This window comes from Pogoniulus pusillus, chromosome 20 (assembly GCF_015220805.1).
Source record: "Pogoniulus pusillus isolate bPogPus1 chromosome 20, bPogPus1.pri, whole genome shotgun sequence".
NCBI classification, from domain to species: domain Eukaryota; kingdom Metazoa; phylum Chordata; class Aves; order Piciformes; family Lybiidae; genus Pogoniulus; species Pogoniulus pusillus.
Genome location: NC_087283.1, coordinates 21,433,765 through 21,453,755, shown reverse-complemented (window position 1 = coordinate 21,453,755; position 19,991 = coordinate 21,433,765). Strand labels below are relative to the sequence as shown.

Below are 19,991 nucleotides of genomic sequence, written 5' to 3'. Positions count from 1 at the left end.
GGCTGCAACCTCCCCCTGCCTGCAACCTCCCCCTGCCTGCAACCTCTCTCTGGCTGCTACCTCTCCCTGGCTGCAACCTCCCTCTGGCTGAAACTTCTCCCTGGCTGCAACCTCCTCCTGGCTGAAACCTCTCAGTGGCTGCAACCTCCCTCTGCCTGCAACCTCCCTCTGGCTGCAACCTCCCCCTGCCTGCCCCATCCCTGTAAGCAGCAATTTCCCAAGCAGTCAGGTTGCTGTGGACCATAATTTAGGTGCTGCTGATTAATACCAAGTGCAGCTGGTGCTTGCCAGGGTGCTGTAATTAATGATGATAAGTTATTAAAGCCACACCCTGGTGGAGCCAGCAGCGCCGTGGGGAGGGCAGCAGGGCCAAGGGTACCACGGGGCTCTGTCTGCTTACAGCTGGGCACAGCTGGCAGAGAAAAGAAGGCTCCTGAGAGGCTTTTCCAGCACTTGGAGAGGGCTGCAGGAGAGCTGGGTGAGGGACTCTGGACAAAGGCTGGCAATGCCAGGGCCAGGGCCAGTGGTTTTGAGCTGGGAGAGGGGAGAGTGAAGAATGGAGACGAGGGAGAAATCGTTGGCAGTGAGGGTGGGGAGAGACTGGCACAGGTTGCCCAGGGAGACTGTGGATGCCCTCTCCCTGCAGGTGTTGCAGGCCAGGTTGGCTGAGACCTTGAGTAACCTGTGCTGGTGGGAGGTGTCCCTGCCCACAGCAGAGGAGCTGGCACTGGATGATCATGAAGGTCTCTTTCAACCCAACCCATTCTGGGACTGCTGCTCCATGCTGGCATCGGGAACCCCTGCCCTGCCCTGCCCTGCCTTGCCCAGGGGGGGTCCTAACATGCACCCACTGCACCCACCCCATGCCTGAGTGAGGTAAAATAATCTCACTTCCAGCTTCAGCCAGGTCCTTTTAAAAGAGAGGAGAGACCAAAGAGACAGAGCCACAGGAGCTGCCACACCACAGCCTTGCCCACCGCATGCCAACGCTCTGCCAACCCCTACCTGCTCAGCCTTCTTCTCTAGCTGCATCCTGCTGTCTGAAGGTGCCAGGCACTCCTTGGCAGCTGGCTCTGGCTGGAGCCTCGGCCCAGCCATGCCCAAGCTCTGGGAGATGTGGGTCAGCCCTGGGCTCAGGCTGGCTCTGGCTCACGCTCCTGTCATGTGGAGCATGCCAAAGCCACTGCAGGACAATTGCCTCCTCCTCTTTGACACCCGTGGAACAAGCAGAACCTGACTGCAGCAGCTTCCACAGCAGCCACATGCAAATGCCTTTACCAGCAGCCCTGGATTTCACCCCCCACCCCACCCCCCCCCTCCCCGGGATGGACTCAAGCTCCTGGCAGCAGGAGGTGGTTTCTTGGTGGGGGTGGGGGTGGGAGGAGAGGATGGGAGGGGGAGTTCTGCTTGCAGGGCAAGAAGCTGTCCCCTCCTTCAGTGGGTGATTTGGGGGCTTTTCCCCCTTGGTTTTCCACTTGCTGACTCTTGGAAGGGGACTGAAGTGGATCTGCTGGGTCAGTCTAACGAGCTGAGCCTGCCACGGCAGCCCTGTGCTGGGGGGGGGGGGGGGGGGGGGGGGGATGGATGATTGCTGCAGGGCTCCAGCCCCAGTGCTCAAATCCCAGTGCTCAGCCTCCCAGGGCTCCAATCCCAGTGCTCAGCCTCCCAGGGCTCAGCCTCCCAGTGCTCAGCCTCCCAATGCTTCAACCCCCCCATCCTCAAACCCCAATGCTCATCCACCCAGTGCCCCAATCCCAGTGCTCCAATCCCAGTGCTCAGCCTCCCAGGGCTCCAACCCCCCCATCCTCAAACCCCAATGCTCATCCTCCCAGTGCTCCAATCCCAGTGCTCAGCCTCCCAGTGCTCCAACCCCCCCATCCTCAAACCCCAATGCTCATCCTCCCAATGCTCCAATCCCAGGGCTCAACCTCCCAATGCTCCAATCTCAGTGCTCAACTCCCAGTGCTCAACCTCCCAATGCTCCAATCCAAATGCTCAACCTCCCAGTGCTCAGCCTCCCAATGCTTCAACCCCCCCATCCTCAAACCCCAATGCTCATTCACCCAGTGCTCCAATCCCAGTGCTCAGCCTCCCAGTGCTCAGCCTCCCAATGCTCCAATCCCAGTGCTCCATCTCCCAGTGCTCCAATCCCAGTGCTCAACTCCCAGTGCTCAACCTCCCAATGCTCCAATCCCAGTGCTCAACCTCCAAATGCTCCAATCCCAGTGCTCAACTCCCAGTGCTTAACCTCCCAATGCTCCAACCCCAGTGCTCAACTCCCAATGCTCAACCTCCCAATGCTCCAATCCAAATGCTCAACCTCCCAGTGCTCAGCCTCCCAGTGCTCCAACTCCCCCATCCTCAAACCCCAATGCTCATCCTCCCAATGCTCCAATCCCAGTGCTCAATCTCCCAGTGCTCAACCTCCCAATGCTCCAACCCCAGTGCTCAACTCCCAGTGCTCAACCTCCCAATGCTCTGCCTCAGCTCCACTCTTACCCTGCTCTGCCTCAGCCCCACTCTTGCCCTGCTCTGCCTCAGCCCCACTCTTGCCCTGCTCTGCCTCAGCCCCACTCTTGCCCTGCTCTGCCTCAGCCCCACTCTTACCCTGCTCTGCCTCAGCCCCACTCTTACCCTGCTCTGCCTCAGCTCCACTCTTACCCTGCTCTGCCTCAGCTCCACTCTTGCCCTGCTCTGCCTCAGCTCCACTCTTACCCTGCTCTGCCTCAGCTCCACTCTTGCCCTGCTCTGCCTCAGCCCCACTCTTGCCCTGCTCTGCCTCAGCTCCACTCTTGCCCTGCTCTGCCTCAGCTCCACTTTAACCCTGCTCTGCCTCAGCCTCACTCATACCCTGGCTCTGCCTCAGCCTCACTCTTACCCTCCTCTGCCTCAGCCCCACTCTATCCCTGCTCTGCCTCAGTCTCACTCTATCCCTGCTCTGCCTCAGCTTCCAACTCTTTCCCCTTGGCCTGTCTCTAGACACCCCCAGGTAAAACCCCTCTGCAGCTGGGATGCTCTCCTGCTGCTGGGATGCTTCCCACCCTCATGGCCAGCCTCAGAAAGGCCAAAGTGAGCTCAGCCCTTCTGCAGCCTTCCTGTAGGATCCCCTCAGCTATTGGCAGCAGCTCTAAGGTCCTCCCCAGAGCCTTCTCCTCTCCAAGCTGCACACCCCCAGCTCCCTCAGCCTGTCCTCACAGCAGCCCTTGGCTCATCTTTGTGGACCATCCCCACGCACCCAACTGGCCAAGACGCTCTACAATCAAGGTCCTAAGCTCCTTCTAAGCAGGTTTCTCACCACAGCATCGTGGCCAAGCCACAACCCAAGGCTGGAGCCCCCAAATGGACCCCACTTTTGGTCCCTTTTCCCCCCCTCACCTTACCTGGCTTTGCAGCTGAAGGGAGTGAGAGAGCTCCTCGGTCTCCCTGGCAGCCAACTTCTCACGCAGCCCAAGCAGCTCCTCCTGCAGCCTCATCTTCTCCTCCTGCAGATGTGCCATGGAAGCCACCACCTTCTGGATCACTGGGAAGGGTCGAGCTGCTGGCAGGCTGGCACGTTTCCCACCACAGAGCCTCCCTCCTGCAGCAGGGAGCAAAGATGGAGCTGCTCAGGAGCCATCTGACTCGCCGGGGGAAGAGGGATGCCAGCTGTGGGGGGGGAAGAGTGCCCAGGGGATGTGGTAAAGGTGGGCACTTGGGAGGAGCCCCGTGGAGAGCAGCAGCATGCCAAGAGGTGCATCTTGAATGCCAAGGTGCTGACCACAGCCAGCCACACTAATGGGTAGAGGGAGGGCTGGGTGGGTGAGACCTTGTTGGGGAGGCTGGGAGCATCCCAGGCCCTCATGCCAAGTGCCTGCCCACCCTGTGGTGAACCCAACCCCACCACACACTGAGATCCAGAGAGGCACAGAATGGGTTGGGTTGGATGGGACCTTCAAGATCTGTCAATGCCAACCCCCCTGGGACACTTCCCACCAGCACAGGGTGCTTAGGGCCTCATCCAGCCTGGCCTTCAACACCTCCCTGGGCAACCTGTGCCAGGCTCTCCTCGCCCACACTGCCAACAATTCCTCCCTCCTCTCCACTCTCCTCCCCTCTCCCAGCTCAAAGCCATTCTCCCTCATCCTGGCACTGCCAGCCTCTCCTCACCCTCACTGCCAACTATTTCTCACTCCTCTCCACTCTCCTTCTCTCCTCTCCACTCTCCTTCTCTCCTCTCCACTCTCCTTCTCCCCTCTCCACCTCCTCTCTCCCACCTCAAAGCCATTCTCCCTCATCCTGGCACTGCCAGCCTCTCCCCACCCTCACTGCCAACTATTTCTCCCTCTTCTCCACTCTCCTTCTCCCCTCTCCCCTCTCCACCTCCCCTCTCCCTCTCAAAGCCATTCTCCCTCATCCTGGCACTGCCAGCCTCTCCCCACCCTCACTGCCAACTATTTCTCACTCCTCTCCACTCTCCTTCTCTCCTCTCCACTCTCCTCTCCTCTCCACTCTCCACCTCCCCTCTCCCTCTCAAAGCCATTCTCCCTCATCCTGGCACTGCCAGCCTCTCCCCACCCTCACTGCCAACAATTCCTCCCTCCTCTCCACTCTCCTTCTCTCCTCTCCACTCTCCTTCTCCCCTCTCCCCTCTCCACCTCCCCTCTCCCAGCTCAAAGCCCTTCTCCCTCATCTTGGCACTGCCAACCCTTGTCCAAAGCCCTTTCTCAGCTCTCCTGGACCCCTTTCAGCTACCTCAAAGCTGCACTGAGATCTCTGGACCCACTTCAACAGTTCCTTGCCCTCCTTTCTGATCTCTGGACCCCCTTCAACAGTTCCTTTCTGATCTCTGGACCCCCTTCAACAGTTCCTTTCTGATCTCTGGACCCACTTCAACAGTTCCTTTCTGATCTCTGGACCCACTTCAACAGTCCCTTGCCCTCCTTTCTGATCTCTGGACCCACTTCAACAGTTCCTTTCTGATCTCTGAACCCACTTCAACAGTTCCTTTCTGATCTCTGGACCTGCTTCAACAGTTCCTTGCCCTCCTTTCTGATCTCTGGACCCACTTCAACAGTTCCTTGCCCTCCTTTATGATCTCTGGACCCCCTTCAACAGTTCCTTTCTGATCTCTGGACCCACTTCAACAGTTCCTTTCTGATCTCTGGACCCACTTCAACAGTTCCTTTCTGATCTCTGGACCCGCTTCAACAGTTCCTTGCCCTCCTTTCTGATCTCTGGACCCACTTCAACAGTTCCTTGCCCTCCTTTCTGATCTCTGGACCCACTTCAACAGTTCCTTTCTGATCTCTGGACCCACTTCAACAGTTCCTTTCTGATCTCTGGACCCACTTCAACAGTTCCTTGCCCTCCTTTCTGATCTCTGGACCCGCTTCAACAGTCCCTTGCCCTCCTTTCTCACACTGAGGACACTCCAGAGCTGAAATCTCACCACCTTCACCACGAAGAATCTCTCCCTAACCTCCAGTCCAACTCTCCCCTCCTCAAGCCTCAACCCCTTCCCTCTCCACTGCAAGCCCTCGAAGCTGCTGCCGCTGCCTCGCTGGGCTAACAACCGCCTCGGCTGCGGCGCTCTGACTCATCCCAGCATCCTTTCTTCTGGATGAGCAGGTGCTGGTGGAAGCTGCTGTGTGATCCTCTCATTAAAGAGTGCCTCACTGCCCAGGAATACGATGGGAAGCCAAATTCAAACGCCAGCAGCAGCCTGCCAGGCCCTTGTTGCCCAATCCCTGCTGCGCTTTCGAGCTCTCCCGGCGTGATCCTTAACCACAGCTTTCTGCCTCCTAGGGGAGCCACCAGTGCTGACATGGCTCAAACCTGGCCCTGCAGCAGAGCCTGGCAAAGCAAAGCCTAAATGACTGGGGAACAGAAATGAGCTGGCCTGACTCACACCCAAACTGGGAGGGGGGGGGGTGAGGCATGGCAGAGGGCAAAGCAGGATGCCAGCTGCCCGGCGCCCAGCCCTGCCAGTTTCAGCCACGGGCAAGGCAGGAGGTGATGCTGGGAATGGCTTTGATGTCCTGAGCAGGACAAATGGGACTTTTGTTCTTTGGAGCTTTGGTTTTGTTTGGGGTTTCTTTTTGGGGGCTTGGGGAAGCAGAGGTTCTGCCTTTGAAAGGAGGTGAAGGATACAGGAGGGTGGCGAAGGTCTGCGGTGGAGCTCGGTTGGGTTTTGGCTGCTTGCTTTGGGTTGGGCACTTTGGATGAGTGTAGGGCACCTTAAAGGGTGCTGGGCACCCTGGGGAGTGCTGGGCACCCTGGGGAGTGCAGGGAACCTTAAAGGGTGCTGGGCACCCTGGAGAGTACTGGGCACTTTGGATGAGTGTTGGGCACTTTAAAGGGTGCTGGGCACCCTGGAGAGTGCTGGGCACTTTGGATGAGTGCTGGGCATCTTAAAGGGTGCTGGGCACCTTAAAGGGTGCTTGGCACCCTGAAGAGTGCAGGGCATCTTAAAGGGTGCTGGGCACCCTGGAGAGTGCTGGGCACCTTGGATGAGTGCTGGGCACCCTGGAAGAGTACAGGGCACTCTGAAGAGTGCTGGGCACCTTGGATGAGTGTTGGGCACCTTAAAGGGTGCTGGGCACCCTGGGCAGTGCTGGGCATCCTGGGCAGTGCTGGGCACCTTAAAGGGTGCTGGGCACCCTGGAGAGTACTGGGCACTTTGGATGAGTGCTGGGCACCCTGGAAGAGTGCAGAGCACCCTGAAGAGAGCTGAGCACCTTGGATGAGTGCTGGACACCCTGAAGTGTGCTGGGCACCTTAAAGGGTGCTGGGCACCCTGAAGTGTGCTGGGCACCTTGGATGAGTGCTGGGCACCCTAAAGGGTGCTGAGCACCTTGAAGAGTACTGGGCACCTCCAGCCACGGCCACTCCACCACCTCCCTGGGCAGCCCATGCCAGTGCCAATCACTCTCTCTGCCAGCAGCTTCCTCCTCACAGCCAGCCCACACCTGCCCTGCCACAGCTTCAGCCTGGGGCCCCTTCTGCTGCTGCTGCCTGCCTGGCACCAGAGCCCAACCCCACCTGGCTACAGCCTCCCTGCAGGCAGCTGCAGGCAGCAATCAGCTCTGCCCTGAGCCTCCTCTGCTGCAGCCTGCACCCCCCCAGCTCCCTCAGCCTCTCCTCACAGGGCTGTGCTCCAGGCCCCTCCCCAGCCTTGCTGCCCTTCTCTCAGCACCTTCCAGCACCTCAGCAGCTCTCTGCAATTCAGGAGCCCACAGCTGGACACAGCACTCCAGGGCTGGCCTGAGCAGGGCTGGGCACAGGGGCACAAGAACCTCCCTTCTCCTGCTGCCCACACTGCTCCTCAGCCAGCCCAGGCTGCCACTGGCTCTGCTGCCCACCTGGGCACACTGCTGCCTCCTCTGCAGCTGCTCTCTCACAGCACCCCCAGGGCCCTCTCTGCCTGCCTGCTCTCAGCCCCTCTGGCCCCAGCCTGCACTGCTGCTTGGGGCTGCTGTGGCCAAAGTGCAGAGCCCTGCACTTAACATCCAGCAGGGACAGTTGGCTCCCAGTGGGGCCAGAAGGGACACCAGAAGGTTTCACCTGCTGCCAGCACTTCAGAGAATCATGGCTTGGCACCACAAGGCCTCCATTTCCCTGCAGGAGGAGGAAAGGGAGGTGCCACTGCTGGTGCCCACCTGCTCTGTTCACCTGCTTCAATAATTCAAGGCTCTCCTGGCGTCACCCAGCAGCTGCCTGGTGTTGGGTTTCCCCCAAGGCTTTCCTCCCCCCCACCCACCCAGCCAGTGCAGCCCAAAAGAGGAGGGGTTCCCCCCCTTCTGATGCCCACTGGCACCCACCCCACAGCATCCCTGCCTTGCATCCTGGCTCCCTCCTGTACCTGCTTTCTCCAGGTTCATGTTGGAGGCTGCCCGCAGTGGTGTGGCAGCTGCCAGCCGGTGGGGGCACCCTGGTGGCTGCTCTGCCGTGCCCACCTTTGGCCTCTGGTGGTGGCTCTCTTCCTGCTGCTCACCTGCTGTCTCCTGCAGGGCCTGTGGGGGAGGAGGAGGGGAAGGAGCAGGGTGAGAGATCAGCAACCATGCACATCCCAGAGCCACCCAAGGGCAGCGGTTGGAAGGGACCCTTCGAGATCATCCTTCCAGTCCAAGCCTCTTGCTAGAGCAAGGGCACCCAGAGGGCACCACCCAGGAATGTGTCCAGGCAGGTCTGAAATGCCTCCAGAGATGAAGAAGCCTCAACTTTTCAGGGCAGCCTGCTCCAGAGCTCTGCCACCCTCACATGGAAGTTTTGCCTTCTGATTCTGTGGGGTTCTGGTTCCTGTTGTGGGCATCAAACTGCTGCAGGGAGTCCAGAGGAGGCTACAGAGGTTGATCAGAGGGTTGGAGACCTTCCCCCCGTGGGGACAGGCCTGGGGCTGTGCAGCCTGGAGAAGAGAAGGCTCCAGGGAGACCTCAGAGCTCTGAAAGGAGCTCCAGGGAGACCTCAGAGCTCTGAAAGGAGTTCCAGGGAGACCTCAGAGCTCTGAAAGGAGCTCCAGGGAGACCTCAGAGCTCTGAAAGGAGCTCCAGGAATGCTGGAGAGGGACTTGGGACCAAAGTAGGATGAGGGACAGTGGCTTAGAACTGGAAGAGAGGAGACTGAGACTGGAGATGAGGAAGAAATTGTTGGCAGAGAGGGTAGGGAGAGCCTGGCACAGGTTGCCCAGGGAGGTTGTGGAGCACAGAAGCACAGTGAGGGTGGGCAGAGCCTGGCACAGGATGCCCAGGGAGGTTGTGGAGCACAGAGACACAGTGAGGGTGGGGAGAGCCTGGCACAGGTTGCCCAGGGAGGTTGTGGAGCACAGAGACACAGTGAGGGTGGGCAGAGCCTGGCACAGGTTGCCCAGGGAGGTTGTGGAGCACAGAGACACAGTGAGGGTAGGGAGAGCCTGGCACAGGTTGCCCAGGGACGTTGTGGAGCAGAGAGACACAGTGAGGGTGGGCAGAGCCTGGCACAGGTTGCCCAGGGAGGTTGTGGAGCAGAGAGACACAGAGAGGGTGGGCAGAGCCTGGCACAGGTTGCCCAGGGAGCAATCCTTCACCACCCTCCACCCCCCCACTCCCAAACCACCCCAGCCCAACTGTGGCCAGCTCAGCACTCCTCACCTGCAGAGCCAGGCTGAGCCCGCTGGGGTTGGCAGCGTCCTGCCAGCTCACGTCGAGGATCTGACGCTGAAGCACCGCAGGCAGCAGCGGCGGCGCCCGGCGAGAAGCCTCTGCCCTGCTCCCGGCGACGAACGTGTCCTGCCCCCGGCCTGAGGTGGAGCAAGATCGACCTCATCCCTCTCAGGATGGACACAAACACACACACAGAGCCTTCAGCAAACTCCTCCTCCTCCTCCTCCTCCTCCTGCTCCTCCTCCTCCTCCTCATCCTCCTCCTTCTCCTCTTCCTCCTCTTTCTCCCCCTTCCCCCTCCTCCTCCTCCTCCCCCTCCTCCTCTTTCTCCCCCTTCCTCCTCCTCCTCCTCCTGCTCCTCCTCCTCCTTCTCCTCTTCCTCCTCCCCCTCCCCCTACTCCTCTTTCTCCCCCCTCCTCCTCTTTCTCCCCCTTCCTCCTCCTCCTCCTCCCCCTCCTCCCCCTCCTCCTCCTCCTCCTCCCCGCTCCCGCAGAGACGTCGCAGGGTTTCGAAGGCGGCGGAGGGGGGTGGGGGGGGGGGGAGAGGAAATGTTAATTATGCTAATTAGACATAATTAGCCCTTCCGGGGTGGGGGGGAGGTGATTGGCTGCCAGTGAGGAGTAATGAGCATTCCAGGGTGTAGCATCCCGTCTGGGCTCTGCGGGATTCCAGCTGCCTGCGTGTGTATGTGTCCCCCCCCCGGCCTCGCTTCAGACGGGGAACATCTCCTACCGACCACCCCCACCCAGCCCCGGGGCTGCCATCCCCCACCGACCACCCCCGGGGATGCCATCCCCCACCGACCACCCCCACCCAGCCCCGGGGCTGCCATCCCCCACCGACCACCCCCACCCAGCCCCGGGGATGCCATCCCCCACCGACCACCCCCGGGGATGCCATCCCCCACCGACCACCCCCACCCAGCCCCGGGGATGCCAACCCCACCGACCACCCCCACCCATCCCGGGGATGCCATCCCCCACCGACCACCCCCACCCAGCCCCGGGGATGCCAACCCCACCGACCACCCCCACCCATCCCGGGGATGCCATCCCCCACCGACCACCCCCACCCACCCCCGGGGCTGTCATCTCCCACCGACCACCCCCACCCAGCCCCGGGGCTGCCATCCCCCACCGACCACCCCCGGGGATGCCATCCCCCACCGACCACCCCCACCCAGCCCCGGGGCTGCCATCCCCCACCGATCACCCCCACCCAGCCCCGGGGCTGTCATCCCCCACCGACCACCCCCACCCAGCCCCGGGGCTGCCATCTCCCACCGACCACCCCCACCCAGCCCCGGGGCTGCCATCCCCCACCGACCACCCACCCTCACCCAGCCCCGGGGCTGCCATCCCCCACCGACCACCCCCACTCAGCCCCGGGGATGCCATCCCTCACCGACCACCCCCACCCAGCCCCGGGGATGCCATCCCCCACCGACCACCCACCCTCACCCAGCCCCGGGGATGCCATCTCCCACCGACCACCCCCACCCATCCCGGGGCTGCCATCTCCCACCGACCACCCCCACCCAGCCCGGGGCTGCCATCTCCCACCGATCACCCCCGGGAATGCCATCCCCCACCGATCACCCCCACCCATCCCGGGGCTGCCATCCCCCACCGACCACCCCCACCCAGCCCCGGGGCTGCCATCCCCCACCGACCACCCCCACCCAGCCCCGGGGCTGCCATCTCCCACCGACCACCCCCACCCAGCCCCGGGTGCCGGGGGGGATGGTGTGGCCAGGATGGGGGCACACCAGAGCTACCCAAAGAGCCATGCCAGAGGCTATGTGGGCAGCATGGGGGCACACCAGAGCTGCCCAAAGAGCTGTGCCAGGGGGTGTGTGGGTAGGGGTACACCAGAGCTGCCCAAAGAGCCATGCCAGGGGGGGTGTGGGCAGCATGGGGGCACACCAGAGCTGCCCAAAGAGCTATGCCAAGGGGTGTGTGGGTAGGGGTACACCAGAGCTGCCCAAAGAGCCATGCCAGGGGGAGTGTGGGCAGGATGGGGGCACACCAGAGCTGCCCAAAGAGCCATGCCAAGGGGTGTGTGGGTAGGGGTACACCAGAGCTGCCCAAAGAGCCATGCCAGGGGGGGTGTGGGCAGCATGGGGGCACACCAGAGCTGCCCAAAGAGCCATGCCAGGGGGGGTGTGGGCAAGATGAGGGTACACCAGAGCTGCCCAAAGAGCCATGCCAGGGGGGGTGTGGGCAGCATGGGGGCACACCAGAGCTGCCCAAAGAGCCATGCCAGGGGGTGAGTGGGCAGCATGGGGGTACTCCAGAGCTGCCCAAAGAGCCATGCCAGGGGGTGTGTGGGTAGGGGTACACCAGAGCTGCCCAAAGAGCCATGCCAGGGAGTGAGTGTGCAGCATGGGGGTACACCAGAGCTGCCCAAACAGCCATGCCAGGGGGTGAGTGGGCAGCATGGGGGTACACCAGAGCTGCCCAAACAGCCATGCCAGGGGGTGAGTGGGCAGGATGGGGGTACTCCAGAGCTGCCCAAAGAGCCATGCCAGGGGGTGTGTGGGTAGGGGTACACCAGAGCTGCCCAAAGAGCCATGCCAAGGGGTGTGTGGGTAGGGGCACACCAGAGCTGCCCAAAGAGCCGTGCCAGGGGGGGTGTGGGCAAGATGAGGGTACACCAGAGCTGCCCAAAGAGCCATGCCAGGGGGTGTGTGGGCAGGGTGGGGGCACACCAGAGCTGCCCAAAGAGCCATGCCAGGGAGGGTGTGGGCAAGATGAGGGTACACCAGAGCTGCCCAAAGAGCCATGCCAGGGAGTGAGTGGGCAGCATGGAGGCACACCAGAGCTGCCCAAAGAGCCATGCCGGGGGGGGGTGGGCAGCATGGGGGTACACCAGAGCTGCCCAAAGAGCCATGCCAGGGGGGGTGTGGGTAGGGGTACACCAGAGCTGCCCAAAGAGCCATGCCAGGGGGGGTGTGGGCAAGATGAGGGTACACCAGAGCTGCCCAAAGAGCCATGCCAGGGGGGGTGTGGGTAGGGGTACACCAGAGCTGCCCAAAGAGCCATGCCAGGGGGTGTGTGGGCAAGATGAGGGTACACTTGAGCTACCCAAAGAGCCATGCCAGGGGGTGAGTGGGCAGCATGGGGGTACACCAGAGCTGCCCAACACCTCTGGCCCTCTGCTGTGCAGGTCCCTGGCACTGTGTGGCCACCCTCGGGGTGCTGTGTGTGGCTCTGTCCAGGTTGTGCCCTAGGCAAGGGAGCAGCAGCTGCAGCTCTGCTGGCAGAGAGGGGCAGGAGTGCTCCAAAGAGCTGTGCCAGGGCAGAAGGCACAAAGAAAACCTCCTTAAGGCAATCGAAGCAGCTTCTGGGGGGGGGTGGGGGTGGGGCGGGGGTGTGCCCTGATGGAGTCAGCCCATTCGCCCTGGACTCCTTCCCAGGCTGTTCATTAGCCACAGCACCCAGTGGATAAAAGGAGCTGAGTTCTCTGAGTTCTCCTCCCCCTGGCACCAGCAGCCACTGGGCAAAGGAAGAGCTGGGGAGGAGGGAAACCCAAACCAACACCACCCATTCGTTTACTGGGGGGTTTTGATGCCAAGCAGCCATGCCAGGCTGTGGGCAGCATGATTTAGGGCGTCCCTGCCTATGGCAGAGGGGAGCTGTGGTGGCTGGAATTAAGATGATCCTTGTGGTCCCTTCCAAGCCTGATGGGCAGAGGAAGAGCTGGGGAGGAGGGAAACCCAAACCAACACCACCCATTCATTTACTGGGGGGTTTTGATGCCAAGCAGCCATGCCAGGCTGTGGGCAGCATGATTTAGGGCATCCCTGCCTATGGCAGAGGGGGGGTGGGGTTGGAATTAAGATGATCTTTGTGGTCCCTTCCAAGCCTGATGGGCAGAGGAAGAGCTGGGGAGGAGGGAAACCCAAACCAACACCACCCATTCGTTTACTGGGGGGTTTTGATGCCAAGCAGCCATGCCAGGCTGTGGGCAGCATGATTTAGGGTGCCCCTGCCTATGGCAGAGGGGGTTGTGGTGGTTGGAACTAAGATGATCCTTGTGGTCCCTTCCAAGCCTGATGGGCAGAGGAAGAGCTGGGGAGGAGGGAAACCCAAACCAACACCACCCATTCGTTTACTGGGGGGGTTTGATGCCAAGCAGCCGTGCCAGGCTGGATGAGGCTGTGGGCAGCATGATTTAGGGCATCCCTGCCTATGGCAGAGGGGGGGTGGGGTTGGAATTAAGATGATCCTTGTGGTCCCTTCCAAGCCTGATGGGCAGAGGAAGAGCTGGGGAGGAGGGAAACCCAAACCAACATCACCCATTCGTTTACTGGGGGGGTTTGATGCCAACCAGTCGTGCCAGGATGGATGAGGCTGTGGGCAGCATGATTTAGGGTGTCCCTGCCTATGGCAGGGGGGGGTGGGGTTGGAATTAAGATGATCTTTGTGGTCCCTTCCAAGCCTGATGGGCAGAGGAAGAGCTGGGGAGGAGGGAAACCCAAACCAACACCACCCATTCGTTTACTGGGGGGGTTTTGATGCCAACCAGCCATGCCAGGCTGTGGGCAGCATGATTTAGGGTGCCCCTGCCTATGGCAGAGGCGGGGTTGGAATTAAGATGATCCTTGTGGTCCCTTCCAAGCCTGATGGGCAGAGGAAGAGCTGGGGTGGAGGGAAACCCAAACCAACACCACCCATTCATTTACTGGGGGGGTTTTGATGCCAAGCAGCCATGCCAGGCTGTGGGCAGCATGATTTAGGGCATCCCTGCCTATGGCAGGGGAGATGAGGTGGTTGGAATTAGGATGATCCTTGTGGTCCCTTCCAAGCCTGATGGGCAGAGGAAGAGCTGGGGAGGAGGGAAACCCAAACCAACACCACCCATTCGTTTACTGGGGGGTTTGATGCCAACCAGCCATGCCAGGCTGTGGGCAGCATGATTTAGGGCATCCCTGCCTATGGCAGGGGGGTTGTGGTGGTTGGAATTAAGATGATCTTTGTGGTCCCTTCCAAGCCTGATGGGCAGAGGAAGAGCTGGGGTGGAGAGAAACCCAAACCAACACCACCCATTCATTTACTGGGGGGTTTGATGCCAACCAGCCATGCCAGGCTGTGGGCAGCATGATTTAGGGTGTCCCTGCCTATGGCAGAGGGGGGTGGGGTTGGAATTAAGATGATCTTTGTGGTCCCTTCCAAGCCTGATGGGCAGAGGAAGAGCTTGGGAGGAGGGAAACCCAAACCAACACCACCCATTCATTTACTGGGGGGTTTTGATGCCAACCAGCCATGCCAGGCTGTGGGCAGCATGATTTAGGGTGCCCCTGCCTATGGCAGGGGGGATGAGGTGGTTGGAATTAGGATGATCCTTGTGGTCCCTTCCAAGCCTGATGGGCAGAGGAAGAGCTGGGGTGGAGGGAAACCCAAACCAACACCACCCATTCATTTACTGGAGGGTTTTGATGCCAACCAGTCGTGCCAGGCTGGATGAGGCTGTGGGCAGCATGATTTGGGGCATCACTGCCTATAGCAGGGGGGGGTGGGGTTGGAATTAAGATGATCTTTGTGGTCCCTTCCAACCCTGATGGAGTTCTCCACTGAGCTGGCTCCAAAGCCAGGGAAGAAGCCAATCTGCCTCTCTACCCACTCGAGCCAACGACACGGGAGGGAGGGGGGGGGAAAGTCCAAGTAGAGGAGGTTCACCCTCCCCCTCTTCACCGAAACCACCGGGAAGGGAGGGAGGGAGGAGGGAGGGAGGGAAGGGAAGGAAGGAGGGGAAAGAAGGGAAGGTTGTTTCCCAACACGCAGCTTGCAGGTCGGGGCAAGCAGCCGCCTGCAGAGCGGCTCCCTGCGGACCAAAGCCTTCGCTCCGACTCACCGACCAGCTCTGCGCAGCGAGGAAGAGGCGAGAAGCCCTCCCCGGGAGTTGAGGAGGAAAGGGAACCCTCCCCACCAACCACCACCCCGGGTGCTCTTCCTCCCTTCCTTCCTTCCTCCCTCCTCCTCCTCCTCCCTGCCATGCGTATCGCTCCGGATTCTCCCTTGCGGGCAGGCAAGAAGGAAGGGCAAAGGAGGCTGCTTGGCTCCTTTCATGCCCACCACCCCTACCCCCTTCACCCTCCAGCATCTCCCAGGCTGCCCCTACCGCTCCCGTGCCTCCTCCTCCTCCCCCTCCTCCTCCTCCCCCTCCTCCTCCTCCTCCTTCCTGCCATGCGTATCGCTCCGGATTCTCCCTTGCGCGTTAAATGTTAACCTTTCTCCTTCAGCGGGCACACAAGAAGGAAGGGCAAAGGAGGCTGCTTGGCTGCTGCCATGCCCACCACCCCTACCCCCTTCACCCTCTAGCATCCCCCAGGCTGCCCCTACCGCTCCTGCGCCTCCTCCTCCTCCTCCTCCTCCTCCTCCTCCTGCCCCTACCGCTCCTACCCCCTTCACCCTCCAGCATCCCCCAGGCTGCCTCTACCGCTTCTGTGCCTCCTCCTCCTCCTCCTCCTGCCCCTACCGCTCCTGTGCCTCCTCCTCCTCCCTGCCATGCATATCGCTCCGGATTCTCCCTTGCGGGCAGGCAAGAAGGAAGGGCAAAGGAGGCTGCTTGGCTGCTGCCATGCCCACCACCCCTACCCCCTTCACCCTCTAGCATCCCCCAGGCTGTCCCTACCGCTCCTGTGCCGCCGCCGCCGCCTCCTCCTCCTCCCCCTCCTCCTCCTCCTCCTCCTCCTCCTCAACCTTTCTCCTTCAGAGGGCAGGCAAGAAAGAAGGGCAAAGGAGGCTGCTTGGCTGCTTTCATGCCCACCACCCCTACCCCCTTCACCCTCCAGCATCCCCCAGGCTGCCCCTACCGCTCCTGCGCCTCCTCCTCCTCCTCCTCCTCGGAGCTCGGGGCGGAATGCAATGTGAAAAATGCAGGCTGGCCTGTTCCTGGCCTCTCCTAAAGCCGGGGTGTGAGCTGGGGGGTGGGGGGCAGCCCCGAACCCCAGGAGGCGAAAAGGGACGAGCCGCAGAGCCTTCACTCACCCTCCCAGCGACGGCAGCCCTCGGTTTGCCAAGCGGATCCCAAGCGCCAGCTTGTGCGGGATGCGAGCATGGCACGGAGGTGCCAAGGGCGGCGACTCCTCTGGGGACAAGGGCAAGGAGAAAACAGCTCAGGCTCAGCTGCCCGGGGGGGGGGGGGGATGGATGACGGTGCCGGAGCGAATCCCTCCCCGTTCCCTGCCTCCCGGAATTCCCCGTGGGAATGTTGCCTGGCTGGCGAATTTTGGGGTGCCGGTGGGTGGGGGTTAGGGGTGAGCCCCGGGACGGTTCGGTGCTGCCGGCGGATGTGACCTAAAAGCTTGCTCGTTCCCGAAGCCCTTTCCAGGCTCCTCCTCGCTGCTACTCGGAGGTTATTCACCGAGCAACTCCGGGATGGCTTCGGTGCGGGGCGGGGAAGGGGAAGGAAGCGATGCGGGGAAGGGGGAAGGAAGCGATGCGGGGAAGGGGGAAGGAAGCGATGCGGGGAAGGGGGAAGGAAGCGATGCGGGGAAGGGGGAAGGAAGCGATGCGGGGAAGGGGGAAGGAAGCGATGCGGAGCCCGCCCGGGACCGCCCCGCCGAGCCACGGGGGTGGGTGGGTGTATGGGGGGGGTTCCGGGGGGGGGGGGGGTTCGGTGGTCCTCGTTCTTCCATCCGGTGGCCCCGGGGAAGCTGAGAGAGGCTTTAGTGCTGCCGGTTTCATGTCCCGGTCTCGGTTTCGGTCCCGGTGAGCAGGAGGTGCAGCCTCTCCCCCACCCTCCCCCCCCCCTACCCATCCAAACCACCGCAGCCGCCGCACCCCAAGCACACCCTCGGTACCGGTCCCGCTGCTGCCGGAGCGGGTTTCGGTACGCAGAGACCCCCGCAACGTCCCGTTCCACCCACCCGCCCCCCCGGTGCCAACCGCTGCAGGCTACCGGGCGGGAGGGAACCGTCCCCGGGCCGCCGCCCCGCCGGGCCCTCAGACAAAGGAAGAGCCCAGCCGTGCCACCAGTGCCAGCCGTGCCAACCCCGGCTCCTCCCCCCCCCCCCGTCTCACCCCGCTGCCGGTGCTGCCGGTGCTGTCGGTGCCCGCCCCGCGGTGCCCGCTCGGCGGGGGCGGCAGCGCAGGGCAGCCCCGGAGCCGTTCCTCGCCTTCCTGGCCACTTCGGTAACGGAAACGGCGAGCTCCGCCCCGCTCCCGTTGCCACGGAAACTCTCGGACCCCCCCCCCCCATACACACATCCCGCCCCCCCCCCGACCCCGGCCTCGACGGGCGGCGGAGGCGGAGCTGCCCTCTCCCCTCCCGCACCCCTTACCGACCCCCGCTCCCGGGGGGCACGGACCCCGGGGAGTGCCCAATGGGCACCGCCGGTCCTTGTAGCCGGTGCCCTGCGGAGCTCCGGGGAGCGGGGGGGTGCCCGCAGCCCCCCCACGGGGAGTGGCAGCCACTCCCTGAGCACCCCCTCCCTGCGTGGCCTTGAGCCTTGCCACCCCTGCCCTCCTGGGGCAGCTCTGGTGTGCCCCCATGCTGCCCACTCACCCCCTGGCATGGCTCTTTGGGCAGCTCTGGTGTGCCCCCATGCTGCCCACACCCCCCCCCCGGCAGGGCTCTTTGGGCAGCTCTGGTGTGCCCCCATGCTGCCCACTCACTCCCTGGCATGGCTCTTTGGGCAGCTCTGGTGTGCCCCCATGCTGCCCACTCACCCCCTGGCATGGCTCTTTGGGCAGCTCTGGTGTGCCCCCATGCTGCCCACTCACCCCCTGGCATGGCTCTTTGGGCAGCTCTGGTGTGCCCCCATCCTGCCCACACCCCCCCTGGCACAGCTCTTTGGGCAGCTCTGGTGTATCCCCATGCTGCCCACACTCCCCCTGGCATGGCTCTTTGGAGCATTCCTGCCCCTCCCTCCCAGCTGCTGCTCTCTTGCCTGGGGGGCAACGTAGACAGAGCCACAAACACCCCCCCAAATGTGACCACACAATGCCAGTGACCTACCCAGCAGAGGGCCAGAGGTGCCAAACCATGCCCTCACCATCTGCCAGCGTCCCAATGCTTCCAAAACACTGCTGCCTCTGCTGGCACTGATGCCAAATGCCAGCCCAGGCTGGCAGGAGCCCGGGGGGAGGAGGGGGGGAACCAGGTTTAGAATCCTTGAATCAGGCAGGTTGGAAGAGAGCTCCAAGCTCAGCCAGGCCAACCTAGCACCCAGTCCATGCCAATCAACCAGAGCATGGCACTCAGTGCCAACCTAGCACCCAGCCCATGCCAATCAACCAGAGCATGGCACTCAGTGCCAACCTAGCACCCAGCCCATGCCAACCAACCAGAGCATGGCACTGAATGCCAATCTAGCACCCAGCCCTGCCTAACCAACCACACCATGGCACTCAGTGCCAACCTAGCACCCAGCCCTGCCTAACCAACCACACCATGGCACTCAGTGCCAACCTAGCACCCAGCCCTGACCAAACAACCACACCATGGCACTCAGTGCCAACCTAGCACCCAGCCCTGCCCAAACAACCACACCATGGCACTCAGTGCCCAGCCAGCCTTGCCTCCAACCCCTCCAGCCACGGCCACTCCACCACCTCCCTGGGCAGCCCATGCCAGTGCCAATCACTCTCTCTGCCAGCAGCTTCCTCCTCACAGCCAGCCCACACCTGCCCTGCCACAGCTTCAGCCTGGGGCCCCTTCTGCTGCTGCTGCCTGCCTGGCACCAGAGCCCAACCCCACCTGGCTACAGCCTCCCTGCAGGCAGCTGCAGGCAGCAATCAGCTCTGCCCTGAGGCTCCTCTGCTGCAGCCTGCACCCCCCCAGCTCCCTCAGCCTCTCCTCACAGGGCTGTGCTCCAGGCCCCTCCCCAGCCTTGCTGCCCTTCTCTCAGCACCTTCCAGCACCTCAGCAGCTCTCTGCAATTCAGGAGCCCACAGCTGCACACAGCACTCCAGGGCTGGCCTGAGCAGGGCTGGGCACAGGGGCACAAGAACCTCCCTTCTCCTGCTGCCCACACTGCTCCTCAGCCAGCCCAGGCTGCCACTGGCTCTGCTGCCCACCTGGGCACACTGCTGCCTCCTCTGCAGCTGCTCTCTCACAGCACCCCCAGGGCCCTCTCTGCCTGCCTGCTCTCAGCCCCTCTGGCCCCAGCCTGCAGCAGGAACCTTCAGGCAGGGCTGGGAGGGAGCAGCTCACGATGTGCCCTGGCACCACTCCCAGGGCCCTGCTGTCGGGCAGGCTGCCAACCCATCCTCATTAACCCTCATCTGCAGGCACATTTTTTGGGGTGTGATCCCTATCTGCCTCCCTGCACCCCACACACCTCACCCTTGTGGTAATGGCTGCTGTGGCTGGCACGAGTGGCTCAGGGCTTGCTCATGGGGATTAGCTGCCACTGGCTGCATCATTTCCTTCCCTCCACACCAGCAGCAAACAACCACCCAACCCTCCAGCTTGGCATCCCTGGGGGTGGCAGTGGCTGCCCTGTGCTGATGGCTCATATCTGCCTGCCTGACTTCCTCCTCCTGACTTGGGATGGATGCAGGTTTGGTGCCAGCCTTGGGCAAGAAGAAGTGATGAGGGTGAGGAAGAGTCTGGAATGGGTTGCCCAGGGAGGCTGTGAGTGCCCTCTCCCTGGAGGTGGTCAGCAGCCAGCTCCAGCTGAGAGGTGCCCTGGCAGGGAGGTTGGGGTAGATGAGCTCTGCAGTCCCTTCCAGCCTGGCACTGGGCAGGAGAAGCCTCTGCCCACCCAGTGCCCCCTTGAGCCTTGCTTGGGGTGGATGCAGGTTTGGTGCCAACCTTGGGGCATCTCAGGAAGAAGTGATGAGGGTGAGGAAGAGTCTGGAATGGGTTGCCCTGGGAGGCTATGAGTGCCCTCTCCCTGGAGGTGGTCAGCAGCCAGCTCCAGCTG

At 62.3% G+C, this 19,991-nt stretch overlaps 1 protein-coding gene and 1 long non-coding RNA gene across 5 annotated transcripts in view; both read right to left on the bottom strand.

Moving 5' to 3' along the window:
* KIFC3 (kinesin family member C3) overlaps window positions 1–17,252 on the bottom strand; it is a 49,578-nt gene extending 32,326 nt beyond the window's left edge. For all 4 annotated transcript variants that reach the window (XM_064160546.1, XM_064160548.1, XM_064160549.1 and 1 more), the window contains exons 1-5: window positions 17,143–17,252; window positions 16,108–16,207; window positions 9,105–9,253; window positions 7,841–7,991; window positions 3,381–3,577 (exon numbers count right to left, since the gene is read on the bottom strand). In XM_064160546.1, coding sequence (XP_064016616.1) covers window positions 3,381–3,577; window positions 7,841–7,991; window positions 9,105–9,253; window positions 16,108–16,177 — 567 coding nt within the window. In that variant the 5' untranslated portion in view covers window positions 16,178–16,207; window positions 17,143–17,252. The remainder of the gene's footprint in view (window positions 1–3,380; window positions 3,578–7,840; window positions 7,992–9,104; window positions 9,254–16,107; window positions 16,208–17,142) is intronic.
* Window positions 1,880–2,473, bottom strand: LOC135184620 (uncharacterized). The gene is made up of 3 exons (XR_010306109.1): window positions 2,292–2,473; window positions 2,177–2,205; window positions 1,880–2,000 (listed from the first exon to the last, which is right to left on the bottom strand). It is a non-coding gene; the product is annotated as an uncharacterized LOC135184620 (long non-coding RNA).
* Window positions 17,253–19,991: the final 2,739 nt, after the last annotated feature.